Here is a 23,512-nt window from a genome sequence, read left to right as displayed (position 1 = left end):
ACCCCCTACCCTCTTTCTCATCCTTTCCCCTTTTCTCCCCTGACGAGGTCGCTAGACAAGTCTGATCTATGAAAGCCTCATCAAAAAAGGTTCATCCTTGTTCCTCTAAAACCATCAAGGACCACATCGACACACTCGCTCTGGCCCTTGCTGACTTCTGAACCTCTCCTTTTCCTCAGGAGCCTTCCCCTCCGAAGCACTATCTTGTACATCCTCTTCTCGAGAAACACGCAACTGATCCTTCTTGCCCGGCTAACTATTGCCCAATTTCCATTACTCCTTTTCTGGGGAAACTCCTGGAAAAGCTGACCATCTCTCAGCTTAACCTGCATTCCGATTCTGTTGGCTTCCTCCACGACCATCAGTCTGGCTATACAGCTGCAAGAAGCACAGAAACTGCTCTCCTGAGCATCCGTGAAGATCTTCTCTCCAACCTTGACTCTAACATTCGCTCTGTCCTCATCCTACTCGATCTCTCTTCTGCCTTTGACACGGTCAACCATACCATCCTGCTCAACCGTCTCTGTGACAACCTGGGTATCACCGATCAGGCTCTGGCCCGACTGACCTCTTTCCTCTCTGATCGACCCACACAGGTCCAACTTGGGTCCTTCCTTTCATCTATCTCCCTTTCTACCTGTGGTGTTGCCCAGGGGTCTAACCTCTTGCCCTGGCTTTTCAACCAGTACCTGGCAACTCTCGCCCACTACATTGCCATTTTCTGCTCCAATTTCCAGTGCTATGCTGATGACAACTCATTTTCAGGCTTCCCCTGGCCACCTCCTTTCCTTCTCTCATCTCGGATTGCCTAACTGCCATTCAGGGTTCGTGTGCCGCCAACGAACTCTGCCTGAATGCCAGCAAGACGGAAATCCGCCTCATCGGCACACCTTCACCCTCCTTTACCCTCACTCTCTGGCCGGCCTCCCTTGGCCCTCCTAGTACCCCCACCTGCGAGGCTAATAATCTCATGGTCATCTTTGACTCCACGCTCTCCTTCTCTGCCCATATCTCTGATGTCTCTAAAAAGTCAAACTTCTTACTGCACCTCCTCAGAGGTACTCTGCCTTTCCTCTCCTTCCCTCAGAGGCTACCTGTCTCCAGAGCCCTAGTTCTCTCAAGGTTGGACTATTGTCACAGCCTCTTTCTAAATCTACCTGCCTCTACTCTCCGCCCTTTGCAACTCATCCACAGGACTGCAAGACTTGTCCTTGGCTTCAAGCCCTGGGATCGTATCTCTCCAGCCCTGAAATCTCTCCACTGGCTCCGAGCGGACGCAAGGATTAAATTCGAAACCCTCTGCATTGTCCACAAGGCTTTCTGGGGCCTGGGTCCAAAATACCTTCAGCTATACCTCTGTAAATACCTCTCCCTTCAAGCTCTTCACTCGTCTACCTCCAACTTCCTCAGGGTCAGTCTTTTTTCAAAGAAATGAGCCAGGGGTAGATCTCCGTCTTTGGCTGGGGCCTCCCTCTGGAACAGCCTCCCTGTCACTCTGAAACTTGAGGAGAACCATCACTGGTTCCGGAAACACCTCATGATCTTCCTCTTTGCTTCTGCCTTTACCCCTCCTATCCCCTGCTGATCTTTTCTCTCTCGGCACCGTGCACCTGGCCTATCCTCTGTCTTCCGGGCCCAGGAACATGCTAACCCTGCCACCCACCTGCACTGCCCCCGGGCAATCCCTTGCACTGGGGCTCTGCATCTGTAACCATACAGTCCCCTCCTTGTTTCATGCACTTATCAGACATACCCTGTCTGCTGCCTTAAACCCAGCACTTGCCACTTGCTGGCTGCACTATTTATTTTATTATTTATCGGTTTTCCTTTGCTCCACACTTTCCATTTCTCCCCCCTTCCATGCACCCTTTCCCCTCTCCCATATGTTCTCAATGTCACTGGGCCGAGTAAGATCGTTGTTTTTGTTCTCCCTTGTTCCCCTTGCTTGCCTCGTCACGCTCTGAAACACCTGCGTACGAGCGCCATACAAATAAAATATCAATAAAGACACACTGGCACCAATTTGTGGATTGGGACCAGACAGTCCCAGCCCACTTCCTAGCAGCAAAGGCACGTAGCTCTCCAGTAGCCTGCCAAAAGCCTCTGCTTTCCCAGACACAAAGTCCATACAAGGATTTTCCTGGCCTCGCAGGCCAGGAAGAAGGCTAAAAGACAAGGTGGCCGAAGGTGGCCAAAGGACAAGAAAGAGTCTTGTGGCATGGCCTTGTTTGATCTCTAGCCATAGTTAGTAGCCAAACGTGGTAAACGCAGTAAGGCTAAAATGAAATGCACCAAAAAAATGCTAAAAAGTCACTGCTGCCACCAGCTTGTCTATTTAGCACACCTAGAGTAACCAAATATCCTCTGGCTAGGGCAAAACAAAACGTGTACCCCATTGTACTGCATTGTAAGATGCATTGTACAATGACGAAGTTACCACAAGTGATAAAAAGTTACTAAAAGTAGTAACAAAGTAACTAGACTAAGGGAAACAATGTTTCCCAGTACTGACAGTCTGAAGGACATGTCAGTTTCCCCATAACAGGTGTGCAAAATCCAGTGTAGTGAAGCTTAAGGCTTCACTGCACTGTAAAAAGAACAGGTTCCTAGTGAGACTGCCAGCACTTTTTTGCTAGACCTCTGGATGTTTTTCTTTCATTCCTAAATGAGTGGAGTATTTTTCCTCTCATTCATTCTTGTGGGCTCTGTCTTTTGGAACTCTATTCTTTGTATTCTACCTGTACTAGGGTGTCTGTCTGCTAAATAGCTCTTAAAGGCATCTGTGTTTTTACTACTGCAGCACACCGCTCCTTATGGGCAGTGTTGCTGGGACCCTTAGGATCCTCCTTTAAGATTATTTTCCTATATCCTCAAGTAACTACATTTCTTAAGGATAGAGAGATACTTAGTATCTCTCCCAAAACTCTATAGACTGGGAGACTGGCACCCACCACCTTCAGTGGAGTGTGAAATGGATACCTAGTATCCAGCTTCTCTGTGCTCCTGTGACTTTCTTTCTGCCATGGTGAATAGATCTAGTTGTGGCATTGCTCATTTTGCGAAAGACGTTTGCTCAACATTGTCTTTTCAATACCATTTGTAGTTGTCTTGAAAAGATTTGCTACGGTCATCCACTTGTACATTCTAGACCCTAAGTTAAGTTATACGAGAGAAGGCAGCGCCAAATTGGTCCTAGTCTCCCCTAAACAGCAGGTCTTCTGCAGTCTGTGGCACCTACATGTTTTTGACCACGACTCCCCTGATTCCTCAATATGGACTATGGCTTATGGGAGTTGGAATCCATTTGATTTGGAGAGCCAAATGGTGCAGACCGGCTCTCAAGAGGGCCTTTAACCTGGTGCCACCTTGGTTCTTCAGGCAATACATTTTTGTTGTGTTGTCCATATAAATTAATTGATGTTATGGATGGTATGAATGCTTTGAGAGCAAGGAAGACCGCTCGTAGTTTGAGCATGCTCATATATGCCCTTCCTTTCCAACCATGTCCCTTGCATTATGACATAATCCATGTGCGCTCCACAACCCTCCATTAATGCACCAGTTGCCACCGACCGTAAAGTTAAACATTTCTCAAACTAAATTCTCCCAAGTAGGCTCTCTTTGCAACACCAGTGCAGCGGCCCTTTTGCAGTCTGTCGGGAGATGTTCTTCCCAGTCTACTCTTTTCGGATTCCAGGCATTCATGAATTGGTCACATAAGAAGCCTTGCATGCAAAACGTTAGAAATGCATTGCAGACCGCAGGGACAAAATACATGTTTTCTGGCCGTTGCACGTGCCAATGAAATCATGATGGACAACGGTCCCTCTTCTGAAGGAAAGACTCTTGCATTTGTTTGTGTCCAAGGTTAATGCCAAAACCTCATTTTATCCACTGGATGAGACTCCGCTTAGTAATACATTAGGGCCTAGCTGCCACCAATTATCAGCAGTCATCTCAAAACGTTAAAGGGTTTTTTGTGCTGAATTAGTTCTGATCAGTCAGTCTTTGAGAAAAGGGTATATAATTATCTTCTGCACACTCATTTATGTAGCCAATAACACCATGCACTGAGAAGGACCTCAGGGCTCAGTTGTGGATGACCAGGAGAACTGTTTTGAAAGTGACTGTTGCTCACTATAAACCCATGGTATTAATTATGCTCGTCAGCCATCAGGGAGTTAAGGCAGGCATCCAGCAGCTAAATGGAGCGCATCTGTGGCATTAAGGCCCTGTTCCAGGGGCTGGAATGGGGGGTAACTGCCAGCAGCTCAAATTAACGGCCCGAGCAAAGTGAGGGCCATTAGTGAGGGCCCCAGGCAGTTACACCGTTCCAGCACTTGGAACGAGGGCTTAATGCCATTAGCACCCCGGGCAACCAAAGCGGTAACCCGGGGTGCTCAATGACTGAAAACTCTGTCCAAAGATGACCATTGTGGAAAGAGAAGAGGGGCTCCGTAATGGCCATGCAGCGTTGAGTGCCGCCACAACCAAAAGAAGTTAACGGCGGTCAGGTGGGATGGAATGCAGGCTTTCACCGGTGGGTCAAGTACGCGTTCCTAGCCACCTGATTGGCTGCCCACATCCTACCCCCCCAACTCCAACCCCTCCCCCGCCCCCCGCCAGGGTGCTAATGTCAGATTGTTCTTAATCAGTCAAAGGATTAACAGCCTACATTTTTCTTGCTTCGACATGACTGACTTGGAGATTCCAGTTTTGTCAACTGGATCACATCTGCACTCTATAACTGTTAGGGTAGATTTCTCTCGCTCTGTGAAAGTTCCACTCCTTTGGTGCCCCTGACCCCTAGCACTTTTTGCTGGACAACTGGAATCTTCTGCTAATTCTCCTGGGCAAGTGGGAACCTTTTTCCACACTTTTTTACTCTGATCAGGAGTACCTTTTGAACCCTTTTTGGGGATTTCTTCTTGTAGTTGTGCTTTCCTACAATTTTTAGGCATCTACTTTTGAATGAAGCCACACACAGCACCTTATTTGCAGTGTTGCCAGAAGCTCCTAGAGCTTCTCCTTCATTGTTTCTTTTCTTTCCCTGACTATCTCTTGCAGTTACCAGGGCAGAGGGATGCTTTTTACCCCTTGGGTATTTTTATCTTGCGGGATCAGCACACACCACCGTATGTAGAGTGCTGAGGGGATACAGGGTGTCCTTTTTTCTCGCCTCTCCAGTAACATGTTGTTACTGTGAAAGTCCATGTATTCAGGCTGGCGGCAGTGGACCTTTTGGACAACTTTTTTGTACTTTTATATCGGGCTGTTGCTGAAGCTGCAGTAAGTCACAAAAGGCACACCATTTACCAGACAATGCTGGACTTGTTTTTTAAGCCCTGAGCAAGATAACTTGTCCTTTCTGATCCTTTCTTCTACATTTGAGGGTGGAGGAAGGCCCTCTTGTCCCCCCCTTTGTCTTTCGCGGGCTTCTCAAGGAAAGCCCACGAAGATTCCCCGAGCACCCGGCAGGACAGGAAGTGGGGGGACCGAAACTCACCTGCCGCTTGGCCTTGCAGTATGCCTGGCTAGAACCAGTTCAGACGGGGAGGCTGGCTGTCCCCATTGGACAGACACCCCCAAATTTGAATGGTACATGGGATATGATTAGTGGACTCAGCCGGTGTTCCAGGATACATTCTGAGGTCTTGGATCTAAAACCAGAGAGTCGACCACTGGAACAGAAATCTCCAAAGAGGAGGACCAAGAAGGATGTCGGCAGCACTTCCAATGACTGCCAGAGCCTATTGAATCACTGATGCTGTCCTGACTTCGTCCCTCCAATCGACAGCGAAGATCTGAAGAAAACTACTTCCACCTAATCAGTCTGGAGATGAACTACACTTTGCATCATCCCCTCAAGAGCTGCGACCCCCAGGGCCTGCAAACTCCCAATACCCAGGGCTGCAACGCTGTGCATCGTCTTTGGAACTGCATTTTCGCCTGAAACTTTGTCGGCATCCCTCTAAGCCTGCAACAAATCGAGCCGGCTCCAGAGCGTCCCCTCACCAGAGGCGAGGACCGAGAAACAGAAGAGTTGACAGCTGCGACAACCATTTGTCCACCGAGGCTGCAAAAGGCACCAACAAGCCATCACATTGAAGGTCCATTGCTGGCATTCCTCTGCTAGTGTGTGGTCACCAGATCCACCAAGGTCACTGTCTCCACATTAGTAGGGCCTCATCTGAGCCATTCCTTTTTCATCAAAAAGGAAACAGCTGGTGTAAATTACTTTTCCTTGCTTACACCATTTCTCTGGCTCTTTTTTGAAATTGAAACCAATTCCTTTTCTCAAATCAGTCAACACATTTTGGGGAGGAAGCATAAGAAGTTTGGAAAATATTATAACATAAGCATTCTGTACAACATTGAGCACCCAAATGTCTTCTGTGATCATTTGCCAAGATGGAAAATGACTTTATATATACTCCCTCCCACTTGCATGATCATTAGCGTGGAATGTCCATAATCTTCTTTGCTTGAGAGTGAGAGCTAGTTTTCCGGCCGCTGTGTTCCCCAACTTTTTGTATTAAAGCTTTGCCAACAATGAGGTTGCTGCTGAAGATGAAAGGGCCTTCGCTGTTTTTCGCAATCGAAGAAAGCCACTGCTGGTGTTAAATCTCAAGGAAGAAGAGCAAGATGGCTTTAACAGCTTACTTGGCTGCAGCCCAATCTGTTCCAGATACCGGCTTGTGTTTCTATACCTCATGTGCATGAGCAGCAAAATCATCAAGCCGTTGATTTTATATTGAGAGCCCACTAGAAACACAAAATTCTGGCCTAGGATACCCTTCCCATAAAAAATCATGGCAGTACCCTATGATGGCTAGGTGTGCCACATCCTTCCATGTGCCATTTAACTGGATAGCCACAACGTGGTCTACTACCTCCAAAAGTCCAGTTTTTATCAACATCCGGTAGAAATCCTACTATCCTGTCCACAGATGCCTAAAAGGCTAAAGAACTTTAATGGAAAGTTCAAAACTGGTACACACCTTCCCTCTGGTGGAGATTATGTTAAAACTCCTTGTGTATAGAGGTACAGTCAACGAGGAGTGTGATGCAGGATGTCTTTTTCCAGGCAAAGAGCAACTACCAAAGAGGCAGGTAAAAGGTCCTTTCTGACGAATAAAGGGTCAGATGCAGGAACCCTGCAGTATTTTTTTTTTATCATTGTTGCATTGCAAACAGAATGAGAAAGTTTACAACATGGGCTACAGGAGACCCAGCACAAGTGAATGAGAAGCCTCGGCAAATCTCTACAAAGGTCACCAAGTCTTCAGTGAGTGTTAACCTATCCAAAATGGATTTTGCGAATCAGACAATAGAGTGGACCAGTCCATGTAAGTGTCATCACCACATGGCAGTGTGGCTGCCGGTCTTGGCGACATAGGTATAACGTATCCCGTGTTTTGAAAAACGTACTTTTATAAGTTTACATTTTGGTGTTGGTAAAGATGGTTTTCTAAAATGAACCCGGGGGAGAGGCGGGGTGGGCAGGGGGGTATTGATTGGGATGCTAACTTATTATTGTGAACAGGACAGACAGTAAGGTCCAATAATTCCAGTTAGACAGTAGTAAAAATTATATAAAGATTTTTAAAATGCACTCTAAGCAAAAAACCTTCAGGTAAGTATTAACACGCAACTACCATCAAATACATATTTACATTAACTATTTGGTGTTCTAGGTAGAACCTGTTTTTAGTTTCTGTGTTAATTCCCCACAACCTAAGAGACCCACCGCACATTTTGCTGGACTTTGGGATTTTTTAAAATGTATTCCCCTGAGTGAGTGGAACATTTTCCCCACTCATTCTTTTGCTCTGGCTGGGAATCTTATTTTACTGCTTTTGTATTCTCTTTTTACTTTAATGGAGTTATGTTTTCTTCCATGTTTTGAATACAGGGATCTGTAATTGACTTTTGCAGCACACAGCACACTATGGGCAGTGTTGCTGGAGTGCCTTTTAATTTTATTTTATTTTCTCATGTGAACTAATGTTCTCAAGAGTAGTAAGGTAACTTACCTTATCTTTTATTTTGTGGGACCAGCACACATCACCGTATGTGGGGTGCTGGGGGTTACATTTTAACTCCTTCCCCTCTGCCCCTGTAACTTTGTTTTAGTTACAGAAACAATCAAACTTAAATGGCTGGTGGCAGTGGATTGTTCTACCTTTTTGTGCAGGTTACTTGCAGGCTGATTTCTCAGCTACAGTACAGCGCCCATGGGTGACCATTTTCTCAAAATGGCCCCGTCTTCTTTGTACGCCTTTGGCAGGAACCTTTTGTGAAGCCTGACAAGGCTCCAGTGTGTCTGTGAAGGCAGGAAGTGGGGGAGGGTCCCGCAACTTCACTGTCCTTTGTCTGGTGGTGTGCCTGGCTGAACCCAGTTTGAACTGGGCAGCTGGCTGTTCTTCAGGACAGCCAGCCCCCTAGGTGATTGACCGCTCCACAGGAGTGAATGAATGGGTTCCAGCATACAAGGCAAGGATTTTTGGATCACAGGCAGAGTCGACCACTGGAACTGGAAATCCAATGCAGAAGACGAGCAGAGATGCCTGCAGCACCTTCAACAACCACATAAGTACCGGTGAAGCCCTGCTACTGTCCTCACCCCGTTTACCAAGGACGAATTCCTCCTTTGGGCTGATGGGCCTCAAGACCACTTTCTTTTTTTTTTTTTTTTTTTTTTTTTTTTTTGTTGTAAATTATAGTTTATTACAAACTTTTGTTACAAAACATTCACTTTGAATATGACCTTTGGTGCAACTAATCCCATTTTCACTTTCCCATCTCTATTTGTTTGTATTCTGGAGGACATGCCGGTCTTCACTGTCGTCGACATCACTGTCTTTTCATAGACAATGTATCACTGAATCCATAAAGTTTACGACTGCACATGTCAAGTGGACTGAGCTTCCACTTAAAACATGAAACCACCACTCATCCATATTCATGTCCAAGGGTGCGAACTTCGCTAGATGGAGTGATCGTAGATCTTTAAGCGTTACACATTCTGTTATTAAATGTCGAGAGGATTCTACTGCAGTTCCACAATATCTACAGATGTTGTCCATAGCAGACGGGTCATGTCTCATGAATAGCATTTCCTTTACGTTGATGACATTTAATCGCAAACGGAGAAATTTATCTCGATGGTAACGTGATGGAAATTGCACCAAATAGTTTGGCATAACGTTCCGTTGGTTCTTGATAGGTCCAAGTTTTAGTGCAGATACTAGCTTATCTAGTTTTTCTAAGTTTAACATCCAAGCCCATTCATGTATCTTGCGTTTTGCAATTTGTGGTTGCGCAAAGAGCAACTCCATCTTAATGTCTGCAGCTAGCATGATCTCCCGTAGGCCTCGGACCCATTTTGAGGTTACGTCTGTATTTGGATGTCCAATTGATGTGTCAAATATTTCATATGATGGTTCAGGATTTGGGATCTGCATTTTTCGTAAGAGCGCCAGAGATTTCCAAAGGACACTCGAGTATAATTCATTTAAAGCCAACTCGTGTCTGATGGCGATAATTGGAGCATATTTTGGTAGCTGTAGCACTGTCTTCCAAAACAAACTTTCTAGTTTGGGCCAAATTTGATGATCCAAGTTCCACCCAGCTTCTGACCCGAAGGTGATGGCGGGGATTACTTTTTGGTGGTAGAATATTCTAACGGGTGTTAGCGAAAATTTTCCGTAAAGATTATGAATTCGGCGCCCTTGAAGTGCCAACGTTTTCATGCGTTGTATGATATCCTGGACCCAGCTCCATTCTCGGATCGATTTATTTATCGTTATCCCAAGATATCGGATATCATTGATTTCAGCAATTGGATTATCGTCGATCTTCCACACGAATTTTTTATTTTTGGTGCCTTTTACCGATCCAATTTGCATTATTTTGGTTTTATTTACATTTATTTTTAAGTCATTTATTGTCAGGTAATGATGTAGTTTAGTTAAAAGGCGTTGAAGTCCTATCTGGGTTGTGTCGACTAAAACAATATCGTCGGCATACGTTAAGCAGTTAATGTGCTGTCCGTTTACTTTAGGTGGAAAACACTTTACATTTTTCAGTGCCAACGGCATGTCTGCAATGTAGAGTTTGAATAAACACGCAGCAATTGGGCATCCTTGTTTTACCCCCCTATGGGTCATCACTGAATCCGACAGGTTTCCTTTTTCGTTTAATCGGATCTGTATAGATGTCGTCGTGTGTAGAGCTTTAATGGGTTCTACTAAGTTCTCTGGGCAGCCCCACGTAGTTAATTTCTGCCATAGTTTTTATACGGTTTATTGTATCGAATGCTTGATGCATATCGATAAAGGCCAAGAATAACTTTGAACGTTTTTCAAGGGAGTTCAATTTTAATATTGTTACCAAGGTCAAGTTGATTTCTGTGCCGACTCCTTTGGTAAAGCCAGTTTGACGGCAGTCATTGATGTTCGTCGACTTGGCCCAAGCAGAGAGTTTCTTTTGTAGGAAGCCAGCAAATACCTTTCCGATTATATCGAGTAAAGCGATTGGGCGGTAATTTGCCGGATCCGTCCGATTTCCCTTCTTGAAGATGGGTACTATAATCGCTGTTGTCCACGAGGGCGGGATTTTTCTGAGCTCTGCAATCTTTATGAACAGCATATAGATGAAAGCCGCCCATTCTTGTTTGTTTGCTTTTAACATCATATTTGTAATACCATCTGGACCCGCTGCACGGGAATTGTTGAGTTTTAGTATGGCAGCAGTGATATCTTCGATGTTCTCAACGCAATCCCAATTAGCTTTGGATTCTATTTGTGCTGGGGTCATGTGGGTAATTTCGGTCGCAAACACTTTGCTAAAGTGGTTCTTCCAGTCACTCTCAGCGACTCCACTAGCCATTGTGTCGGCTTGATTGCGAGAACATTTGTTCATTATTCGCCAAATTTCTCTACAGTTGTTTGATTTTATAAGCTTCAACATGGCTTCACCGCGTTCTTGATCGCGCATAAGGGAATAGGATTTCACCCAATTACGGTATTTTTGTTTGCGTTTTTTTATCCTTATATCAATGCCTACCCCTCCCTCAATTTTTAGTCTGTGTATGTCTTTATATAATTTCTTTTTTTCCGTCTTGACTTTAAGACTCCAATCATGGGCGTGCGTTTTGTCTGATGGCAACTTCCAAAGAGAAGTTTCTTTCTTGCATGGTAAGAGCGCACAATAATTTAACACTGTGTCCTTGGACCGTGTCATATTTTGGAAGTCTTTGTGCAGCTTATTTATTTGTTTGCTGTTTATTCTTATTCTATTTCGTCCATTATTTATCTCTAAGTTCTGGTTCATTTTCATAGCTGTAGATTTTGAAGGGAGAGTCATGGATAGGACTAGCGCATCGTGATCGCTATTTATTGTCTCCAGAATTCTCAAGTTCTTGATTTTATGCCATGAATGCCTTGATATCCAAAAATAATCCAATATTTTTTTGTGACCCATATTATTCCAGGTATATTTCGGTGGTATGTCGCCCTCTACACATCCGTTTATCATTTCGCAATCTCGTGCGTCCATTGCGAGTGACCATTGTACACTTCGCGATTGTTGGCATGGCAATTCTTTCCTGGTTTCTGCGATGCGACTTCTATTTGAATCAAACCAGGATGTGTTCATGTCTCCGCAGACAATAATGCAAATTTCACCATCTAATTGTTGATATTTGGCCACCCCCCCCCCCCAACATCCTGTGACTCTCTTGGGCTGCAGAACACCAATACCCGGGGTACCGGGACAAGTGCATCATCTTGGACCAAACAAATCTCGCCGAACCTTTGCAGGCATCCTGGTCGGCCTCCAAAAGTAGGAATTCTCTTGCAAAAGTCCCCTCACTAGAGTTCAGGATGAGGAAACTGAGGAGAATCTAACTCGTGTTATCTGTTCACTCTTGGCGCTAAGAAAAAGGCGCCAAAACCAAAAACCGCACCAGGAATGAGCTGAATCCTTTGCTGGTGTCCCCTTCTCTCGACTGCTGCCACAGAAGCCCACTGAAGGTCCCCCCCTTTCGTCACCACGACCGAAGAGCATGAAAACGACTCTTCATGGCTGCATCAGGAAGGCGTCCAGCTGCATGTTCAACTTCACCCTCCAGGGACTGTGGGGCTTGGCTTACACTTACCTCAGGCCATTTTCAGTGCTCATTTGCTTTGGGAGTGCTGTTTTCTCAGTGTTTGAGAGATGACCTCAACTCCATTATGCATGTCTTTCAGACTGCATACCTACAGGAACGCTCCCCTTAAGCTCCTGTGCTTTCTACAAGAATATCTGGTATGTTAACTTACCCCACTTACTCTGATTTTTCCATAGACCACTTTAGAGATTCCCAAGTAAGTTAGGCACGCTTGATTCTGTGCTTGGTCCAGAAGGTGCAGAGGTAGTTTTTCGGATGCAGGATTTTGTTTTGGTCTGTTGTAGTACCCGTTATACAGTTCGACAGCCTGGCCAGCTGATCAACATTGACAAGAAAGAAGGAAGAATTCTGCAGAGCAGGTGACCTCAGGAGACCTTAAGGGAGCAAAGAAGATGGAATCCAATGGGAGTCACCACAGTCAGGAGCTATTTGGTTGGCGAACATAGGAGCAGGCTCTTCTTGGCATCTGTTGGGAATAACATACTGATAATGCAGGAGCAGGCGTCTTATAGCACAAGTTGAAGATCCTTTAAGTTCCAAGTATGCACTGGGAACAGAGACAGCTGCAGCAAGGTATCACAGGAGGGAGATGGTCAGTCCCGCAGGTGGTACAGGGAAACTTCCAAAGGCGCAGCAGGCATGGATTGTCGAGCACGGGTCAAGAGGGTTGTTCCCACTGGCTCAGGAGGTCTAAGAACAGATGAGCACCTTCTTGAAATCAGGACGGACGGAGGAGCAGTGCTTCACCGGGACTTGGCTGAAGGCAATGCTGGTCAGCTGCAAAGGTCTTCCTCGAGTCTTCAGCAGGCTGTCCTTCTTCATAGGGTGTTAAGTCCACTTGGAGGTAAGACTCTATAAAACTATCCCTTGGTATACAGGTCCCCAACATTCAATAGAAGTCTGTACTACCCAAAGGATTGGTAGAATGGCAGAGCTGCCAGGCTTTTCTTATGAGGAGGATGTGAGCTGTAGGCAAGTACACTGAACCTAGTCAATACAGTAATCCAAAGAAACTCTTACACACTCGAAGTTATATTAAAATATACATTTATTCTTATGTACACAAGGCAGGGTAGGTAAATACTGATTTAGACTAACCAACAGGCACAGGAATTATTATCAATACTTTTCATAGGTAACTGCTTCAATAGTAGCTGCTCACGCTTACAATTACAGAAAATTACACTAATGACAGTTCTACCGTATTAATGGTAGCGGCGCGTGCCAACATTGGTTACAGACAAATGATAGGTTCACTTCAGACAAAGTTTGTAGGAATAAAAGGAGGGTTATTCAACACTTTAGCAGTAATGTACTTTATAGTAACACCTTTCAAGGCTTCTAATGCTTTGGAAGTCCAATCCCTAACTATCCAAGAGTTCATCAAAGTCAGAGTAGCAGTGGAACAAAAGTCTTATGCAGCAACAGAAAATGCACCGTTCCTCACTTTAGTCACTTAAATGCTTCGCAAGATAACATCAGTTATAGGGACCCTGCACAAAACTCCCTAATAGAGCACAAGCTGTTAAGTCTGGGCCAGAGGTATGGGTGGACACCCAAACACCTTGTGACGCACTCCAGTCACACTGGAGCAACAATTCGGCTTAATGTAAGTTCTACCATGAGTCCCACAGTACCTTAGGGTGGATGATGAAATTGCAGCTGGATTCTCGCCTGCGCATCAGTAACAGACCCAGTCTCCTGATTCCTCGGTCTGGTGACGAAAGGAAGGACTCTGAATGGGATGTCATGGCAGCAGTCGCGAGTGAGGACCCTCAGCAAGGATTTCTTCGGTCTCCCACGTCGGTCTGCAGTTTTGGTGCCTTTTTATCAGCTCCAACAATGGACGGTTATCGCCCGGTAGATCTTCCTCGATTCTGCAGTCATGCACTCTGGTGCGGGGACTTGGAAGAGTGGTATTGTGCCTTTGGAGGTACAATTGGAGTTCACCAAAGTTCTGGCTAGATTCATCCATGCTAAGATGTTGCACTGCGAATGAGTAGGATGTCCCCTGGTTTTCGTAGTTTACAGCCCTGCAAGGTCACTGCACCTCAGGGGATGGCTCGATCTGCAATTCGTCTTGCGGCTGGTTCGCACCAGTTAAAGGGAAGGAGTAACTTCACTGTTACTGGAAGGGTCTGCAGGCTTCTCTGGTCATCTTAAGCTTCGGATCTTCTGTTCCAGTGGTCGAATTACCTTCTGCCTCGGGAACCTCACCTTTTATTCAGTTTCCCATTCACTCCTCTGCCAACTGTCCCAGCAGTTTACAGAAAGGGACGGGTGGCTGTTCAATCAGGACAGCCAGCCACCCAGTGGGAATTGATTCCATTCAGGCACTCTAGCAGACAAAGGACAGGGGAGTGTGAAACTCCTCCCCTGCTTCCCGTCCTCTCAGACACACTGGAGCCTAGGCTGGGGAACTCAAAGGTTCCCGCCAAAGACAAAACTCGCACACAGACCGCCCCCGCCCATAATGGTACAAGGGCTAACAAAGGCCAACCAGGCAAGAAATGGTGAAAAAAAGAAAGGAGCCACCATGTTAGAACATAGGTGACCCTTTGGTGCATAAGCGAGGCTGTGAAAACAGTCTGCAGTAAATAAAATAGCACCAAAGTTGGTAGAACACATCCACTGCCACCAGCCATAACTATAGTGTTGTCACTGTGACCAAAAAGTCACAGGAACAGACAGAAGGGGGATACTAGGTATCCCCTTACCACTCAACATAAGATGTTGTGTGTTATGGAGAATTTTCATTTTAGTGCTAAATTCCTCCCACCTTAGAGACCCCCATCTATTTTGTTGGACTTTAGGACTTTTTTAATTTGATCCTGGCGTGAGTGAGACCTTTTTCTCACTCTCTCATGTATTTTGCTCCGATTTGGATTCTGTATTTCCTTTTCTTTTGGAGTCTGACAAACTCCATAGGCATCTACATTTTGTATGGCGACACCCAGCAACTTCAGTGCAGTGTCACAGAGGAATCCTTTAGATTTCTCTTAAGGTTTAAATACCTTCTCTTGGGTGAACTACTGTTCCCAGGAGTAGTAAAGTGAAATTGACTTTACTTACCTTTTTCCTATGTAGGTCCAGTAGGAGCGCTGGGCGGTTACTTAGTAGCCCCTTTTCCTACTTACTCATGTTACATTTTTTATGTTATGCTCACTACTTTAAATGGCTGGTGGCAGGGGTTTAATTTTCCTACCATTGTGCTTTTCTACCGCAGGCCGAATCCTCAGCTGCAGTATAGCACCCATGGGTGACCATTGTGTCAGTTGGGACCCCTGGCAGTGCAGCGATTCCACTTATTGCTTGTGGTGGACAGAGACCATTGGGATACCCTTACAGCACCCACAATATTTTTTGGGCACCTGTGTGTGTGTCCACAGAGCAGGGTATGGGCTGGTGGCAGCTTCATGCTGATGCGACAGGAGCTCAGATTATCCTTCATTTTGGGATACACATGCCCTGCCATAGGAATCCGTGGATTCCTGATAGAAGGCAAGATGGCCCCTGTGGCCTCTTGGTTTCTATTGCCTGTTACCTTGTTTTCCCAAAGTCCTTGGAAGCCCCGACTCGGTCCCTTCCCCCGACTGCCTGTTGGGTGGAAGAACCATATATGGTATTGTGGGGGAAGTCCAGGCCAGACTGGCTGGAGCCTTCCCAGTGACTGTATGTTGTGGGTACACCTTTGAGTGGGACTTGTGTGAATAGAGTGTGTGACCAATATGCATTCTATGTTATGGGTGTCTGGTTTCTGTGTGTGTGACACAATGATTGAGACAGCCTTGCCTGAAAATGACATGAATGCAGTGTAGAGTGCTGAAAGGCTGGGTGCTTGCCCCAATCCACATTCCTTGTTATGGGTGTCTGGGTGGAAGTGAATGGCCTGAATGCCTGCGAGCCTGATTGGCTGCCTGCCTACATGAATGCCCTTCTGTGTGATTGGCTCAGCCAGATTGAATGAGGGACAGATGTGTATATCTGGGGACCTCTCATTTATCAATTTGTTCAGAATCTGCAGTTGAAACTTGAAGCCCAGCTTGAGGAGAAAATTGCTGCTGCATTTCATTCGATGTAATCCAAGAGCTCGAGAGTTGGTCGATGACTGATCCAAGAGAGGACCTGGCTAGGAGACCTCTCCCCGAGCTACGAGGAACCTTCGTGCAAAAACTGCTGTTCTTCATCGAGGCATCCTTTAAGCCAGTTCTGTGAGTCTGACGTCTGGAGAAGGGGTCCGCCAAGAATCCTGAAGACAGTGCCTGGACATAGAAGATTATCGAAGTCCATTGGCCTTGACCGGGGTTTGGAAGATTCTCGTGACCGCTAGATCCAAATCTAATCGTGTCACCCAGAACCAGGGACACCTTGACGCTGTGCTGCTCGACGCACAGAGCCGATAAAGCTCCACATTGACTAAGAACATTTGACAGAGGGCTCCCCTGCCATCAATGTCGATCACTTTGTCCTGCCGGAGAAAGTCGAGGCACTGGCTACCGAGGAAAACTAGCGGTGGGTTTCTCGCCACCAGAAGCCGACAAAGATGTCCCAAGGACACTGACGGAGTGAAGAACCGAGGTCGAGCCCATGGACGAGTCCAGATCGCCGAAGCTATCCTGAGGTATGTGCTGCGGCTGCAGCACTGACAGGCCAGAGGACCACAAGAACGCGACTCCTGACACCCGCTGCCAGGCCTGCATCCATCACTGCAAGAAGGTTTTCCAAGTTCACAGAGTCTTACTTGTGGCACTGAACACTTTCCATCGAGGTCTACCGCACCCCTCACCTTCCCAGGACTTCGACCATCAAGAAAGCGATTGTCGCAGAGCACTGCGAAGGTTGAAGCTGCCATATCAAGGCCAGTGTTCCACTTTTCCTCAAGGTTCTCGATGCCTAATGCCTCCGGCTTTAAAGGGAGTACACTCTCGAAGGAGACCGTTGACGAATCGTTGAAGAAACTCTTCCACTTCAGGTACATTGGAGTGGTTGAACATTTTAACCAAGAAGCAAGGCTTATTAAGCATTTATGGACTGGGCTTGTTAATTCTCTCATTACAGGTTGCCCAGGTGGGGGAGATCCTCATTCAGAATTGTGCATCTATATCCAAAGAAAGCATTATGCCATTGCTTATCCTAAACCTGCCTTTCTATCTATGCTGATGCACCTTACTGAATGATTTGTATGCTCTGTTATAACTGCCAACAGTTGATGCATTTTAAAGGAATCTAAAGTCCAAGTGTGGTACCACAAAGAATAGTATAGATTTGTCATAGGATTACCAGAGTACAACGTGTGTTATTGATTATTGAATTGTGTTTTTCTCTCTGAACCTTATTTTTATTTAAAGAACTGTGTTAGCACATAACAGTGAGTGGCAATCCTTTGTGAGGGCTTGGGGACTCACTGTACTTAAGAACCAGCCTGCATCACCTCCTGAGAGCTTAAGCCTTGTTTGCTCATGCATAACTAGCATATAGAGAATCTTGGCTGGGGTGCTCTGTGTCTCTACCCTACATAGAGGGGTCAGAAATATAGATACCCCTCTCCATTCCTTACAAGGAGGAATAAAAGAGCAGAAAGTCCTTAAGAGAAAAATGAGAACCAGTTCGGAGCAAGGTAAGAAAGAGAAAACAGACTATGTGAAAGACTAGGATCACCAATGGGAGAAGAAGAGAAGCTAAGAAAGAAGGTGAAGAGGGCCTGATCATTGCACAGCATCCGGGAGGCGCAGGAGAGAAGAGAGAAAGTGGAAGGAATAGCACAAGAGGTTCTGCGAAAGGAGCACATGTCGGTCTTGTGCAGCAACAACTGTAGCATAACCACATGTCCATGGAACAAATGGTTTCTGGGAAAATGTGACGCAGGACTGACAAGATGAAGCAAGCACTGGCACCATGAGCCCAGAAAGTTGGGAGGACCCCCGAGAGAGAACTTACCATTTTGACAGAAACCGCAGCGGAAAATAATCAACCAAGCAAAGGAAAACGTGCATAGGGCACTAAAAATCCCATTTACTAGAAGTGACTTTTTATTTAAACACCAGCAGTTGGAGCCCAGAGAAGTCAGAGACAGACGCCTGTGGCCCTCGATCAAGTTTGAATTTCTCCCTTTTGATTTGTAAATCGCTCAACCATCTTAAGCCCTTGTCCTGCGTGTGCTGGAATGTTAATGTTAAAGCATATTTGTACCGCGCACTATCACCACCAGAGTGGTCCCCTGGCACTCTGGCGGCTCTGAAAGAAAGGGGAAGTGGGGTGGGGGGTGAGTTAGTGAGAATAAGCTAGAAAAGTGCAAGAGAGCAGTGATGTGCTGTTGGCGGCCTGAACCCGGTGGGTCTGTTGGTTGGGCTTGGGGTGTTTTAAGGTCAGTAGCCGTGTGTTGTTGTGCGAGTCTGTGTCGTTTGTTTGTTGTTGCAGTGAAGTTTGTGCAGATTGTTGTGTTGTAGGCTTGTGGTTGTTTGTGTTAGAGTTTGAGAGGTGTATGCAGAGGTATGAAATGGTTAGTGGATTGGTTAATTGGCATTGCTGTCCGGGAGTGAGGTGTTGAATCCGTATTCTCTCCAGGTGGGGTGTGGGAACCTCTCTGCTTCTCTGTCCTAATCTGGGCCGTCCGATCCTCACAGTCCCTTTCACACATGGCATCCTCTCACATTCATAACCTTATCCACGTTTGGTCTCTGCCACCTATGTCACACCTGTCTGTATGCGGGGCAATCAGGCGCATGTGCGTCCTTTCACAGAAACGTGGCACATGTCAACGCTTGCAATTACGTCCAGGGGTGGGACCGGACTACATTCATAACTGCATACGGTCAATGCCCAAGCCAGTGTCCACAACTTAGTTCCATTGTGGCCAGTGTTACCATTCACACAACTCTGTACAAGTATGATACCTGGTAGTAATTATGGGACGGGTGAGGTTGTTGGCTGGAGATGGCTGGGGATACTGAATTTCTGTCCACCTGGGTGTCGCTTGTGTCCTATTTGACTTCGCATTGTCTCTCTAGTTGTAGTAACAGTATCTCTGGTCAGTTCTGGGTGTTGTCAGTGTCATGTTAATGTTAAAGGATATTTGTACCGTGCACTATCACCACCGGAGTGGTCGCCTGGTGCTCTGGCGGCTCTGAAAGAAAAGGGAAGGAGGAATGGGGGGGAGCTAGTGGGAATAAGCTGGAAAAAGTGCAAAGGAGCAGTGATGTGCTGTTTCTTGTGTTGTGTGTTGATCAATCAGCTGTGATGGGGCACAAACCAAGAGTCCTAGAAGGGCACTAATGAGGGGGGCAAATACTTGATTGGGGAATAAACACTGAAGACAGGGACAAAAGGGTTGTCCTCAATTACATACCTGCAGACGTGTTTCAATACACATGATGAGGTACAACACAGCTCTAGAAGGGTCTGATCTGTCAGAGCTAAAAGAAGGGACTGGTATTTAGAAGCCAGTACATTCATGACTGTAAAAGGAGCTTAAGAGTGTAAAGAGCCACAACGGCAAACAGGCTACCAGACCTTTCTTATGCTTTGCAGGTTTTTGGCCTCAATTATTTTGTAGTTCTGGCAGGGGTGACACCAGATAGCCCTGTTTCTACTTCATGGGAACAACAAGCGGCCAGATAAGGGAGAAGACATGAAATGGGCGTTGTTAATGACCCAGCGCTGTGTTATTAACCATTTCAGCTGACAGAACCACTCCAAGCCAGTCACTGCAAAACTTGTCACAAAAATGCCACATGTGTATTTTTTTTCTGAGTCATACGTTGTAAAGGGAATTGAATCAGGCACACATACCCGCGCTAGCAGTGCTGACTTGCACAAGTCAGACCTCACTCACTTGTCCATAGATTACAATCAAAGGTTTGATTCCACTCCCCAAATCATCCTCACCCACTTGCCTCAAAGACGTTCTAATCTTTTCAAGAAAGGGGCACAAACACACATACACAAACACGTGTAAGCAGCGTTGTCTGCATTATCAACACATAGAGGTTGCTATAAAACAGTTCTGAATTTTCACTCACTTGACTTCTGGTTTCTCATTTGAAACTCCATATCGGTTAAATTCTGTGGAGATGTACTCTGTCTTTCTCATCCAGGGTACCACTTTGGCATGCTGCTGAGACCTAGAATAAAAAGCTGGTCATATAAACAAGTCCTTGCAGGATGCTTCCATCCACAGAAAGCCCTACAGCTGGGGAGAATGAGAAAGAAGATTGAAGCAAGAAACAATACACCAAGAGACGAGGTCAAGTGAAAAAACAAATAAATTAACTCCAGCACAACATCCTGGAAGCTTTTTTCTAACAAGATGCACAACAGTGTAAGATGGGAGCAAGTGACTAGAAAGTGTCAATATATTTGGAGACCATGTAGGGTTAGCTGTGTTGAGCATATGAGCACTTATCTCCCTACATATCCGATGTGCCCATTGTCTCTTCTAATCGGGGTTGTTGCCTCAGGACAGCCCTTAGCTCTGTACTCCAGATCCTCTTACCTCTTAGAGCTGCTAGGTGCTTGGACATCTTCTTCTAACAGCTTCTCATCTGCAAGGTCCAGAAAAACTAGAAATGGGGGGAAAACGATATTCAGAATGAGATGTCCACACAATGCTGTTCTTCCATTCCCCAAAACCCTCCATTGCTACAGGGTGCACACGAGGTGTTTAGAGGCATGTAGCAGTTTCTGTGCATTACATAGAAGAATGGAGAGGGAGAAAGAAGGAAGGAAGGAGGAACGAGGAGGGGGAACGAGGAGGGTGTAAAGACCGGGCGAGCAATCAAGGCCTAGCTTCTCAGGAGGTGATGTGAGCTGGTTCCTAAGTACAGGGTAGTCCCCAAGTACCCACAAAGGAATGTCCACACACTATCGGTTAAAACACAGCCTTTATATAATTAATATTAAAGGTCATATACACAATCACGATAACTCACTTTGTACTCCGAAAAACAATGGTAAATATGTACAATTCTAAAGTGGGACCACTAACGTTATTAGATCTCCTTAAAGTGCATACGGTCAGAATGACACACAGATAAAAATAAAGAGGAAACCAGCAGTAGAGAGAGGAAGGAAAGCAAGCTGGTTGAGCAATAGGCAGAATACTGGTAACTACCGTTAAACACAGTTCTGTGTGGCGATCCCCCCCCCACCTGGGCAACCTGTAGAAGAAAGATACAAGCCCAGTCCATATATTGTTCACACTAGACTTTCCAATAGTTCTGCAACCCCAAAGTACCTTGGCGTTGTATCGTTCTGCGTCGGGGAATCAACGGCCCTTCTTAAGTGTCCTCCCTTTCAGGCAGGAGTCACGGGTCGTCGAACGTCCGACGGAGAACAGGTCGAGCTACGACGGTGAAGTGGCCGCGTCGTTCCTAGAGGTGCTCGTTGACGGGGAAACGTAAACGTCCTGCAAGGAAGAGGCGCGCGGGGCACCTCAGTGGCGATAGTTCTGGACCGCAAAGAGTTTGAAGAACTGTGGACCAGCAAGGGTGTCGAGTCGTCGGCGTCTCTGTGGTCTTTTGGTGGCGGGAAACCCACCCTTGGATGCTCCTTGGCACGTCGACGGTCAGGCCTTCACCAGCAGGATACAGCGTCAACGATGCGGACGAGAGCGTCCTTGGATCAATGAAGTTCTTAGGCAACGGGAGCACAGCGGCTTCAGTCAGCGACAGCGGTCGGCGACAGTGGCGGACAACAGTCCGGGCGCTTCTCCTTGGAGTTCCGCAGCAATCCCTGTATCGGGTCGGCAGCCTGTCAAAGGTCTACTAGGGAGCTTAGGTAAAAATCAGCTGTTACCAGGTCCTCTCTGGGTCAGTCCTTGAGGCACAGCAGCTTTCAGATTGCGAAGGAGAGCAACAGAAATTCTTCTCGTCCAGTAGGGCTTCAAGATCAAGCTGCAGTTATTCCAGTTACTCGTCGTAGTGGACTTCAGCTTCTGAACACGATTCCTAGCAGTGAGAGGTCCCCAGATATACTGATCTCCCATTCATTCCGCTGGGTCACACTCAAGCATCCAATCACGACTAAAGTCATTCATGCAGGCAGGCAGCCAGCCAATCAGGCACACGAGGTATTCAGGCCATTCACTTCTCTCCAGACACTCACAACAAGTTTTGCGTATTGGGACAAATACCGAGCCATTCAACAATCCAAGCTGCATTCATACCGGTTTCGGGAAGGGCTGTCTCAACCATTGTGTCAAACACCAGATACTAGACAGCCACAACATAGAATGCATATTCGTCAAACACTCCATTCACCCAGGCCCCACCCACAGGCGTACCCACAACATACGGTTGTTGAGAAGGCTCCAGCCAGTCTGGTCGGCACTTCCCCACACTACCAAATACGGAACTTCCACCCAACAGCCAGCCAGGGGGAAGGGACAGAGGCAGGGCTTCCCGGGACTTCGGGAAGATCAAGGTAACAGGTGATGGAAGGCAAGCGGCCATGGGGGCCATTTTGTCTCCATCAGGAATCTTCTGATTCCAATGATAGAGCCTGGGCATCCCAAAATGGAGGACACTCAGGGCACCAGTCATTTCAGCACGGAACTGCCACCAGCCCGTACCCTGCTCTGTGGCTCACACACAGGTGCCTAAAAACATACACTAGGGCACAGGGTTGTACTCCTACCCATGGGTGCCATAAGGGTATCCTATGGGTCTGTTCACCAAACCAAGAGAGAGAGTCCCACATGAACTCCTGCGCGGAAAACACGACAGAACACGCAATAAAAAGCAGTAAAGGACAAGGATACGGCGGCCCTGTCCCACCAATGCATTTCCAGCATCGAGGAGGGGAAAGAGGAGGGAAGTAAGGGAAGGGAGGTAAAAGTAAAGAAAAGATAAAAGGATGAAGGCGGGGGGAATGGGGCTGGAAAGAAACCTTGCATGAAAAACTGGGCCACCTGCGAGTTGAACGTCAATGAAAACAATGAAAAGAGAACTAAGAAAGAAAGAGATTAAGGGAGGGAAAGAGAGTGAGAGACAGACATGGAGAGAAAATGAGGTCAATGTTAGGGGAGTTTTCCTAAAGTCCACCTGCAGGTAAGACTCTATAAAACTATCCCCTTGATATACAGGTCCCCAACTCTTAGTATACGTCTCTACTACCCAAAGGATAGGTAGAATGGCAGAGCAGCCAGCCTCATCTTATGAGGAGGATGGGAGCTGTAGGTAAGTACAATGAACCCAGCCAATACAATAGCCAAAGAAACTCGTACACACTGAAAGGTGCATTAAAATATACATTTATACACAAGGCAAGGTAGGTAAATACTTATTTAGACTAACCAACACACATACGAATTATTAACACTTTTCATAGGTGACTGCTTCA

General features: G+C 46.3%; 1 protein-coding gene across 1 annotated transcript in view; it reads right to left on the bottom strand.

Moving 5' to 3' along the window:
* Positions 1-23,512, bottom strand: part of PAF1 (PAF1 homolog, Paf1/RNA polymerase II complex component) — a 391,339-nt gene that overhangs the window by 217,944 nt on the left and 149,883 nt on the right. Inside the window, exons 5-6 of the mRNA XM_069644251.1 lie at positions 20,667-20,733; positions 20,194-20,295 (exon numbers count right to left, since the gene is read on the bottom strand). Of these exons, the coding sequence (XP_069500352.1) occupies positions 20,194-20,295; positions 20,667-20,733 (169 nt within the window). The remainder of the gene's footprint in view (positions 1-20,193; positions 20,296-20,666; positions 20,734-23,512) is intronic.

The sequence above is a fragment of the Ambystoma mexicanum genome, chromosome 2p, assembly GCF_040938575.1.
Source record: "Ambystoma mexicanum isolate Mex_15411 chromosome 2p, UKY_AmexF1_1, whole genome shotgun sequence".
Lineage (NCBI taxonomy): Eukaryota > Metazoa > Chordata > Amphibia > Caudata > Ambystomatidae > Ambystoma > Ambystoma mexicanum.
Note: the sequence above shows the minus strand (reverse complement) of the source record. Positions and strands in the feature narration are given on the sequence as shown.